This window comes from Lissotriton helveticus, chromosome 7 (assembly GCF_964261635.1).
Source record: "Lissotriton helveticus chromosome 7, aLisHel1.1, whole genome shotgun sequence".
In the NCBI taxonomy this organism is placed as follows: Eukaryota; Metazoa; Chordata; class Amphibia; order Caudata; family Salamandridae; genus Lissotriton; species Lissotriton helveticus.
In genome coordinates this window covers 1,931,004,585-1,931,015,798 of record NC_136068.1, presented here as the reverse complement: position 1 = coordinate 1,931,015,798, position 11,214 = coordinate 1,931,004,585, and the positions used below count along the sequence as shown (strand labels likewise).

Sequence of the window (11,214 nt, the reverse complement as noted above, 5' to 3'; positions counted from 1 at the left end):
CTGCTGCATGCACTTACACATTTTCTCGCTGTAGCACTAGCTGACTGATCCTCTCACTTTATGCTGCACTTATTCACACCCACATATTCATTCCTGTGCTTGCTAGTCACTTCTGCTCTCAATCACTCCTGCACGGGCACACATTCACTCTACCACACCTATTAATTACTCTACGCATTCTCTACACTCACACCATACACACTTCAAAATTCACTACCTCACTCGTTCGCTTCTGTACTCACACTTTAAGTTCATTCACTACTGCAATCATTCACCAAGTGCACTCATTTATTCTGGTAGTCTTTCACTGATGTACCTATCCACCCCTTCGCTTACACATTCACATTAATTCCATGCCATAGTCATTCAACCTGTGAACTTGTGCATTCATTAATGTCCGCACACTCATTCATCCCTGTATTTCTATCTCGGTGCTACATTAACTTCTGCATGGCTGTTGGGGAAACCTCATGCCCTCCGCCTGAGTGCAGCCTGTCAGTGCTTTTCACATTCCTGTCTGCCCAACTAAGACTTCTTCCATTTCTTGAAACCAGAAGGTGCCCCCTGCACCCACCATGCCCCCCCTAGACAGTAGGAAACATTTACTTTACAGCTGTCAAATTGGCAGCAAGAATTTCCTCCTCCAATCTTCAAGCCTTTCTTTCCTTCCACTGCTTTCTTTCCTCCCTCAAACTTCTCACCCTTCACACACTGTTCTTTTTTTTCTTTTTCTTGTTAATTTCTCCCTCTTTCTGCATTTCTTTCTCATTCTGTCCTTTCTCCCACTTTTTTATCTTTCCTAAATTACTCCTTTAATCATAGCTCCCTTTGCTTCCTTATTTCACTTCATTTTCAATCTTTTCTCATTTCAGTTGCCAGTTTGTCCAATGTCCTCACATTTCTCAACTTTTTTTTGTTTTACTTTAACTAATTAGCCAGTATCCCCCCACTGAAGTAACTAATTAGCCCCCACTCCCCATCTTGGTGTTGTCCAGATTCAGAACTCTTACTATTCACCCTATCCCTCATAGAGGTCTGTTTGCTGTTGTCTTCTCATTTGCATGTGTGTGTGTGTGTTGCCAGAAGGTATAGTGACAACCTCATGGCCAATAGGTCTCGCTTTTAGGACCTTGTTAGTATTTACTTATGCATCAACTGTTGCAAAGCTAAACACCAATAAGGTCCTAAAGGCGAGACCTATTGGCTATGCCAATGCTGGTTTACGTTGTATTGAATCCTTAGCCAGCCGATTGACTGTGTATCTATATATATATATATCAATTGTAAATTGGGTGTGTGCTGGGGACTGTGTGTGAATAATCGAGTCTAGACAGACTCAAGGGTGTCAACTGTCTTTTGTAAGGCCTTTGGAATGTAGGGAAGAATTTTCTTAACAATTTGTATGGGGTAGTAGCTAGAATCAAATGGCATTAACTTGGTCTCCATATGTAAGTTTGCTACCTAGCAGGACTCATAAGTTTGTCACGTTCATTGCCAGTAGGAGAAGATCTCCAAGCTCTTGAGGCCACCAGGAAGGGGACCAAAAGGAGTCTCTCTGCAAAACAAAACCTCCGTCTTTCCTGAATTTAATTTCGAGCAGTTACTGCTCATCCATTTGCAGACTGCCGGCATACAATTGCTCAATCTATTATTAATGTTCCCATCGTTGCTAGCTAAGAAAACACATTTCTGGGTATAAGATGTAAGTAAGAAACTGAAACATTTGATCAGAATAGCAAGCAAGGTTAAATACAAATTAAATAAAGTAGGGCTCAGTGAAGATCCCGAGGGAATCCGCAGGGTAGTGAGAAAGGTTCTGCTTCAAACTCCCCAGATGACACCATTTGTTCAATCTCACGAAAGGAACTCAGGAGAGCAAGAACTTCCAATCTTAGACAGTGCATCATCAGTACATAATTTGAACCCATGAATCGAATGATGCTTACAGATTAAGCAGGATTAGCGATGCTTTCCCCTCCTCTATCAAGGTTTGCTCTTATCTCCTCGGTTGCTACTATCAAGGTCGTCTCCGTGCTATGGCCGCCCCCGAAACCAAATTGAGTAGGATCAAATAATAAATAAACATTCTGAAACCCAGCCCAAAGTACTGCATTTGCAGATAGGACTGTCACCAAAAGGGTACTTTGAAGGAAAATCAATAAAACAAGATGAATGAGTTTACATTGTATTCTACTTGTCTCCAGCTCCGCAACTATACAATAATTCTGGCATCAATGCTGCCTTTAACTAACCAGTTTCCTTGACTTCTTTTAATTATAATGTAGTTCATAGTCTGCATGTTTTATTAACAAAATATTTTGAAAGGTTTACATGTTTTTCAAATTATGATTATACAGAAAATTGAACTTCTGTAGTTCGTTTACCAACATAGACAAGACAATAAGTGATAAGCAAAACAATTATTTTCATAAAAATATTTATTATGCTGAGTGTTGAGCCATATTAAGGCTTTCAAGTCCCAGACAGGACAGTTTTAAAATAGAAACCATTACATAATCATGAGGATACTAAAACAATCAAGTTAAAAGCAAATATTCTGAATAAAAATGTATATTGCTTCCATACTTGCATTTAGCTGTCCTGCTTTACAAATGTTTCTAGTAGCGCCTGACTGCAGTGTATTTAATCTTTCTCATACTAATTGCAGTGCCTTAAAAGATTATGAATACACTAGCACTCCTTTGAAGTAATCTACAGTAAATACCATTACTAGGAATATTGTATAAGAATTATTGAATTAAAGGCACGCAGACTTTACCAATTGAAACATTTTCAAAACTACGTTGACTTGTTTTTTTTAAGTTTATCAAGTTACTTGGAGATGGTGGTTTTTGTTAGGTACTAGGACGGCGTCTTGATCTACATCTTTTCATTTGGCGCCAGGGCATGCTGGAGCACCACATTCCATCCTTCAGTTAGTTGGTTCATTGCAATGTGTTCTCAGATGTTGTTTTAAACAATGGCTATAGCGAAAGCATATCTCACATTTAGAGCATTTATATGGGTTTTCTCCTGTATGTATGCGGAGGTGTATTAAAAGACTTCCCTTCTGAAGGAATCTTTTCCCGCACTCAGAACACGGATGCGGCTTCTCTCCCAAGTGTGCTCTTTGGTGAGTGAAAAGCGATGATTTTGTACTCAAAAATTTCATACATTTAGTACACTGAAAAGGTGTCTCTTTTAACATTCCTGTGGAACTAACGGTGTTTTTATATTCGGTATGTTCTCTCTGATGTTTGTTTAAAGCTTCCCTCCGACTAAAACACTGCTTGCACTCATTACATTGATATGGTTTCTCTTTTGTATGTACTTTCTCATGTTTGTGAAGGCTGCCGTTTCGACTGAAGCTTTTTCCACATTCAGTACACTGATATGGTCTCTCTCCAGTATGTGCTCTCTGATGAACAAGGAGATCTCTTTTAGTCCTGAATGCTTTGTCACACTCTGTACATTGATGAGGTTTTTCTCCTGTGTGTATTCTTTTGTGTTCGGTTAAAGTTTCTTTGCGACTGAACCTTTTCGCGCACACTGTACATTTGTATGGTTTCACTAATGTATGTGTTCTCTGATGCTTACGAAGTCCATAATTATCAATGAAGCTCTGTTCACATTCAGTGCATGGATATGGTTTCCTTAACAGATGTGCTCGTAGATGTCGGTTCAAAATCCTTTTTTCCATGAAGCCTTTATTGCACTTGGTGCATGAATACAACTTAGAGTTTTGCGGTGACAGTAATTCACCCAACGGAGCAGACGTACAGTCATATTTATCATATGTTTTTATTTTGGGGGTCACCGGTTGTAAAGTGGAAAGTGCTGATTTACTGACAGTATTCCCACAATTAGCACTCTGCTTTATGTTCTTTTGATGCTTTATAGTCTTTAAATTCATTCTCTTATTGGAACTTAGTAGGGTTTTCAGGTTGCCGTTTCCAGATGAACCTTTGAATAGGGTCTTTCTGTTACTGCATAGTGTAGCATATAGACTTCTGTTTTCTCTGCTCTCAGTTATGCCACCTATTGGATAAACAAGATGCCAGCGATTAGCTTTCTATAACAAACCAAGTGATGCCTCTCCCTTTGATACATATCAACATTATTGTACATGCTGGCTATGGAAACCTTGCTTTCATCATTAAATCAATTTCATTAATTGAACGTCCACACTAATACATTATTCTTTTTTTAACTCAACACTCTTCAAAATGAAGTGAGATTTATTTTTTGTCACTTCTTCATATCAATCAATCAAGCAAGCAATTTATAAAGCCGCTACATACCTGCGAGGGTCCCAAGGCGCTGGGGAAGGGGGGGGGGGGGGGGGGAGGGTAGCTGCAGCTAGTGGTCGAAGAGCCAGGTCTTGAGTAGTCTCCTGAAGGTCTGAGGGTCTTCTGTCTGCCGTAGGTGGAGAGGGAGGGAGTTCCATGTCTTGGCAGCACGGTAGGAGAAGGGCCTGCCTCCGGAGGTGGTTCTGTGGATGCATGGGACGGCAGCCAGGGAGAGGTCGGCGGAGCGGAGTCTCCTGTTGGGTGCGCAGAATGTTAGTCTGTTGTTGAGGTATGCCGGGCCGGTGTTGTGGAGTGCCTTGTGTGCGTGGGTAAGGAGCTTGAAGGTGATTCTTCTGTCGATGGGGAGCCAGTGCAGGTTTCTCAGGTGGGGAGTGATGTGGTCTCGGCGGGGGACGGCGAGGATCAGGCGTGCAGAGGCGTTCTGGATTCTTTGGAGTCTGCTGAGGAGTTTGGCTGGGGCTGCGGCGTAGAGGGCGCTGCCGTAGTCAAGCCTGTTACTGATGAGGTCGTGTGTGACGGTCTTTCGTGTGTCTGTAGGGATCCATCTGTAGACCTTGCGGAGCATGCGGAGGGTGTAGAAGCATGTTGAGGAGACTGCGTTGATCTGGTTGGTCATGGTGAGTTTGGAGTTCCCAGGTTGCGAGCGTGGATGGTCGGTGTGGGGGCAGTGCCCAGGGAGGTGGGCCACCAGGAGTCGTCCCAGGCTGAGGGGTTGGGCCCGAGAATGAGGATCTCTGTCTGGTCTGTGTTGAGTTTGAGCCGGCTTTCTTCCATCCAGTTGGCGACCGCCTTCATACCGCGGTGGATGTTGGCTTTGGCAGTAAGGGGTTCGTTGGTGAGGGAGAGGATCAGCTGGGTGTCGTCGGCGTAGGAGATAATGTTGAGGTCGTGGAGTTTGGCGATGCGTGCAAGTGGGGTCATGTAGATGTTGAAGAGCATCGGGCTGAGGGATGATCCTTGCGGGACACCGCAGATCGTCAAATGTACATTGCAGCACAACATAAAAACAACCATGGTGACAACTCTTTTTACTGTGAACCAAGAAAGCAAACAGATGCGGCGCCTTGAGCCTTTCTTGGCTCTGAAAACAAATGGGCACCCGGAGCCCTCTTGCTCTGGGCTCGCAACGGAGTGCTCCGGGAACCCCTTGGGCTTAGGACAACAAATGTGGGGCCCTGGGTTGTGCAGAAACACCGGTGGAGCGGCCCGGCCCGCTGCCTCTCGGGCTGCTCAAAGGTTATGCCCAGACCCCCACGGGGCCCTGACGAACAATGGCGCCCCACAGACACAGGTAGCGCTACTGGGGGGGCGGACACCGGCAATGTGCCCCGACGCCCCCTGCACAACACTGAACTCCGGGACACCACTCACCGGTATCTGTGGGCAGGATGGAGACTCCTTCTCCGGTCATCGGCGTCTGCAGGCGGGAGAGTTCCTCTGGGCAGACTTGCTGGTGCCGTGGGCGAGGCTCCTACTCTCCGGGGCCTCGCTGAGGACGGGACGGTTGCTGTAGGCTCCTTCTCGCTCTGAGGCTGCGGGGCGGTACTTCCGGCCATGCCGCGCTGCAATTGGCCAGCCGGCCAACCACTTCCAGGTCGTCGCAGGCAGCGCGGCGGCCCGGCGGGGTCTTCGCACACTCTTGGGCTGCGGCGGGGAATTGGAGGTTCCCTCGGTAATTCAAATATGAAGCAAGGTGGGCACTCGTATTGGGAATAAAGCAGGGAAAATGCCGGGTGGGCACCGGCTTGGGTGCAGGAGTCCCTGGTGGGGTAAATGCGGCGTGGCAGCCGCGAAAAAGTAGCGGAATGCAGGGTGGGCACCTGCTTTAAAACAAGAGGCACAAAGGGGGATCCCCACGCCAGCGAATCCCTCGAGGTAGGTGAAAGCAGCTCCGGGATGCATTAAGAGTGGGAGTGCTCCCAGCACTCAGGAAATAGAGCTCCCAGGTGCTAGGCAGAATGAAGCGCTGGGCAAAATAAAGCGCTTCCAGGCGCTAGTGTCCCAAAAGTCCAGGGACCAGCAAAAAGTCCTTCAGGAGGTGGGGGGGGGGAGGGGGGCAGAGGCAAGGCTGGTCCCAGAGCCAGCTCACAGGGTCCTCCTAGGCAGGGAGGCAATCCCCAGTGGCGGTCCTCCTGGCGCCCAGCAGCCCCCCTCAGCTTGGATCCAGGAAGAGAACAAATTGCAAGGGGACACAGCCCCTTTTTATACATCAAATCTCTTTGTCTCAGGGTGCAGGGTGGGGGGGAAACCAGTCGCAGCTGGTTTTGGAGTACTTTGTTTTCCCCAGCCACCCTTTCCATTCACTAGGCAGGCTAGGGTCATCAGTCGCAGCACAGGGGGCGGAGCCAGCATTGTGTGGGGAAAGCCCAGCCCTATTCAGGTCCCAGGTGCACCACTCCCTCACATCACACATGCTAATCTCAACACTCACCACCGGGGCAGACCCATCCAGACTCCTGGGGCCGGGCTCACCAGCCAGCTCCAGCCAATCACACGCCAGCACACTCACTACGCACACCCATGTCTAGAAGTGGCACTTCCACACTAGACACATACACGCCGCATACATCATTGCGCAGCATTCAATCACACGAGTCCGCACATACCAGACTCGAGCCAGCACACCCCACGCATCAGGAACTACCAGGGACACATACATTCCCCATGCATTCCTATGGGAGGGCAGGCCTATCTCACCACATGCACTCAGAGTGCGCACGCACTTTCCACTGGGAAACAGTGAAAGTGCGCAGAAACCAAAAATCACCATCACCAGGTCACCATTAAAAGCATAAAGTTTAGGGGTGAACCTGCCAGAAGGGCCAAGTCCAACAACCATGCTGTGCAAAGACAGACCAATCTATAGGTTTCCAGAGAAACTGCAAAATGACTATATTATTACTTACAAAAAGTGATTTCAGAGGCGTAAAAACGCAAAGATGTGGCGTTTCTAAATCACTACCCAATATACCAGTGCAATTGCTCTGCAAGGGGCAAACCCACAGATGAGTGCTTTTCATCCTTCTGATGCCCTGAACTTCCAGATGCAAGTCCATAGGAAAGGGGCATAACAACCCCATAAAGCGAGTGGTACGAAAACGGTAAAGTTTTAATCATGCATACGTTTGATCAGAATAATACTTGTTCCCTTAAATTACATAAAAGTAATCTCACATACCAAGGTGCACAATGACCAGCCTTCCAATGACACAGTCACAGTTCTGCCCAGGGAACACAGTGCTGGGGTGTCGGAGCTGGATGCATTTGACAGCGGCCCCTGGCGCATGAACCTCTTCTGTTGGAAGGTATTGTAACTCTGCAATGGAAAGAAACAACGCAGATAGAGTTATTACTTCATTTTCAGGTTTAGTGTTTTTGGCAGAGTAGCTAAAGTACTTTTTCTGAGCTGGAACCTGTACAACCTTTTCTGTAGATTCTGGGGCAGTTAATGGCCACAGGACAATGCTTGCAGAGAGGAACACTTGACTCTCAAGGGGTAGTGGAGTCGAGCAGCGAAGGATTACTACAGTAGGTGGTATGTGTAGAAACACCATACAGCATGGCATGAGAATAACTTTCATTAGAACCAATGGCACTGGTTGGAAAATAACTAGAGCTTTATTTACAACTAGAACTAGAGGCACAAAACAGAAATATTACCCCAGAGCCAATTTTAGAGTTTATGGGCTAGGGATTTGATTTATACAGAATAAGGTCCCCTATGGCCAACGTTACCCATGGGCGAAAAGCTTGGGTTATCTCAAGTCCTGAGAACGGTTGATATTGGCCAGAAGTTTATAAAAGATGGAGCCTTATTACCAATGTTAAACAAGGGGAAATAGCTCAGGTGTACTTGGCAGGCTTTGTAGACATTATTGTTCATATACCCTGAACCAGTTCATAAAATAGAATGGTGGACAGATGGCAAAATGTCTGAAGCCTGTGATACATCAATCAATCAATCAATCAATCAGGTCATTTGTAGAGCGCACTACTCACCCGTAGGGTCTCAAGGCGCTGGGAGGGGGGGGGGGTGCCGCTACTGCTCGAACAGCCAGGTCTTGAGCTTCTTCCTGAAGGAGAGGTGGTCTTGGGTCAGGCGCAGATTGGTCGGAAGTGAGTTCCAGGTCTTGGCTGCCAGGTAGGAGAAGGATCTTCCTCCTGTTGTCGCTCTTCGGATGCGGGGGACGGCGGCGAGGGCGTGGTTGGTTGATCTGAGGAGGCGCTTGGGAGTGTAGAAGCTGATCCGGTTGTTGAGGTAGCTCGGGCCTTGGTCGTGTAGGGCTTTGTGCGCGTGGGTGAGGAGCCGGAAGGTGATTCTCTTGTTGACCGGGAGCCAGTGCAGATCTCTCAGGTGTCCGGTGATGTGGCTGCGTCGGGGGATGTCGAGGATGAGTCTCGCCGAGGCGTTCTGGATCCGCTGGAGTCTCTTCTGGAGTTTGGCCGTGGTTCCGGCGTAGAGGGCGTTGCCGTAGTCCAGTCGGCTGGTGACGAGGGCTTGGGTGACCGTCTTCCTCGTCTCGGTGGGGATCCACCGGAAGATCTTGCGAAGCATGCGCAGGATGTTGAAGCATGACGAGGAGACGGCGTTGACTTGTCTGGTCATGGAGAGGGAGGAGTCCAGGATGAAGCCCAGGTTGCGTGCGTGGTCCGTCGGTTTGGGTGCGGTGCCCAGGGCGGGGGGCCACCAGGAGTCGTCCCAGGCGGAGGGCGTGGAGCCCAGGATGAGGACCTCCGTCTTGTCTGAGTTCAGTTTCAGGCGGCTGGTCGTCATCCATTCGGCTACGTCTCTCATCCCTTCGTGCAGGTTGGCTCTGGCGGTGGCGGGGTCGTTGGTCAGGGAGAGGATCAGCTGGGTGTCGTCGGCGTAGGAGATGATGTTCAGGTTGTGTTGGCGTGCGATGGCCGCGAGGGGGCTCATGTAGACGTTGAAGAGGGTTGGGCTCAGCGAGGATCCTTGGGGTACGCCGCAGATGACTTTGGTGGCCTCTGACTTGTACGGTGGTAGGCGGACTCTTTGTGTTCTTCCGCCGAGGAAGGAGGTGATCCATTCCAGTGCCTTCTCCTGGACTCCGATGTTGCTGAGGCGCTGTACTAGGGTGCGGTGGCAGACAGTGTCGAAAGCCGCGGAGAGGTCCAGGAGGATGAGGGCCGCTGTTTCTCCGTTGTCCATCAGAGTTCGAAGGTCGTCGGTGGCGGCGATGAGGGCGGTCTCCGTGCTGTGGTTCGCTCGGAAGCCGGACTGTGAGGGGTCGAGGGATCCATTCGTCTCGAGGAAGGCGGCCAGCTGTTTGTTGACGATCTTCTCGATGACTTTGGCCGGGAACGGGAGGAGCGAGATGGGACGGTAGTTCTTGAGGTCGGTGGGGTCTGCTGTGGGTTTCTTGAGGAGAGCGCTGATTTCGGCGTGCTTCCAGCTCTCAGGGAAGGTGGCGGAGTCGAAGGAGGTGTTGATGATGTCCCGCAGGTGGGGTGCGAGGACAGCGTCGGCCTTGTTGAAGACGTGGTGAGGGCAGGGGTCAGTCGGAGATCCGGAATGGATGGAGTTCATGGTGCGGATGGTGTCTTCGGTGCTGATCGGGGTCCAGGTGCGGAGGGTGGTGGATGGTGGAGTCGTTGCGGTTGTGGCTTGCGTTGGTTGGTTGTTGAAGCTGTTGTGTATGTCCGTGATTTTGTTGTGGAAGTAGGACGCGAGGGAGTTGCAGAGGTCTTGCGACGGGGTGATGTCGTTGTTTCCGGCGTTGGGGTTGGAGAGCTCTTTCACGATGTTGAAGAGTTCCTTGCAGTTGTGTGCGTTGTTGTCCAGCCGGTCCTTGTATGCGTTTTTCTTGGTGGCGCGGATCAGTTGGTGGTGTTCTTGACATTAGTTACAAGGCATTCTTAGGAGAAAGGTTGGACAAATGTATTGTTTGCTATACGGGAGAAAATCTACTGTATGCACCACAGATGTTTCTTCTCAAAATGTCACCAATAAAATGGGTTTTTATGTCTGTGCCAACAACATTTTCAACTTCTCTAAAACAGTATTAATATGCATGAGACTCGCTGTGCCCCGGATACTAGTTTCTGCATGTTTTCAACTCATTGACATACTTCTTGTATTTGACATAACTGGACTCTGAGATTTTAGAGCTGTCTAACAAAAAACATTGTTTACAAAATTAGTACAAAGTGTGCTTAACAAAAATATAATGCTTTCGATGTCTCAACTATTACCCTCACTACTGACTGCCTTTTCATCCAGGCCACACACACAGCTAACCTTGTTCAACTGAGCTGAAACTCTAAACTAGCTAAAAAAATACAGAACAGAATATAACCAGGGCAGGAAGGCAGAGGGCCACAAGGGTCAAGAAGGAAGGCGAGGGAGGGACGGGAGGTAATGTAGGCTCACACCACTTTGTGGCAGCACCCCCCTTCAGCAATCATCTTGAGCTAGGCACACTTGAGAGCCTCCCCAATCTTAACATTATCCAAAGTTCAATAATCTTCAAGGAAGGGGGGCTCTGTGTCACACAGCCATTGTGTAGTCCTTCAGACTTTTCAACTTTTGCCGTCTAAATACACTTGGAAATATTTTGACAATGTCTCTATACGAATTTAGCCTCAATGGAATTCTTCAGAAGAGTAGTCCATACCTTTATAGGTGGAGGCCATGCTTCCGTTCCTCCGTTTTGGTGGTAATAACAGGTAGCCCTAAAAGTCCTGCAGCTGTGATGCGATGGGGGCCCGCAGTCCGGGACAGCGGGTGCCCACTGCTTCTAGACGCGCACACTGCCGGCAGAGGCCCGGGTCGCCAGGCACACTGGCCCAGGTCTCAGGGCGGAGACAGGGATCTTCGCGGGATGCACCGCAAGCACCAGTCCCCAGCGGTAGCCGCATCGGGCCAGGTCTCGGCCCCGGG

At 48.7% G+C, this 11,214-nt stretch overlaps 1 protein-coding gene across 2 annotated transcripts in view; it reads right to left on the bottom strand.

The window, feature by feature from the left end:
* Window positions 1-2,420: 2,420 nt before the first annotated feature.
* The window catches only part of LOC144770927 (uncharacterized), a 33,544-nt gene continuing 24,750 nt past the window's right edge, over window positions 2,421-11,214 (bottom strand). The window contains exons 3-4 of one of the 2 annotated variants that reach the window (XM_078655749.1): window positions 7,489-7,626; window positions 2,421-4,038 (exon numbers count right to left, since the gene is read on the bottom strand). In XM_078655749.1, the coding sequence (XP_078511875.1) occupies window positions 2,933-4,038; window positions 7,489-7,626 (1,244 nt within the window). In that variant the 3' untranslated portion in view covers window positions 2,421-2,932. The remainder of the gene's footprint in view (window positions 4,039-7,488; window positions 7,627-11,214) is intronic. The other variant, XM_078655750.1, reaches the window with a different exon arrangement.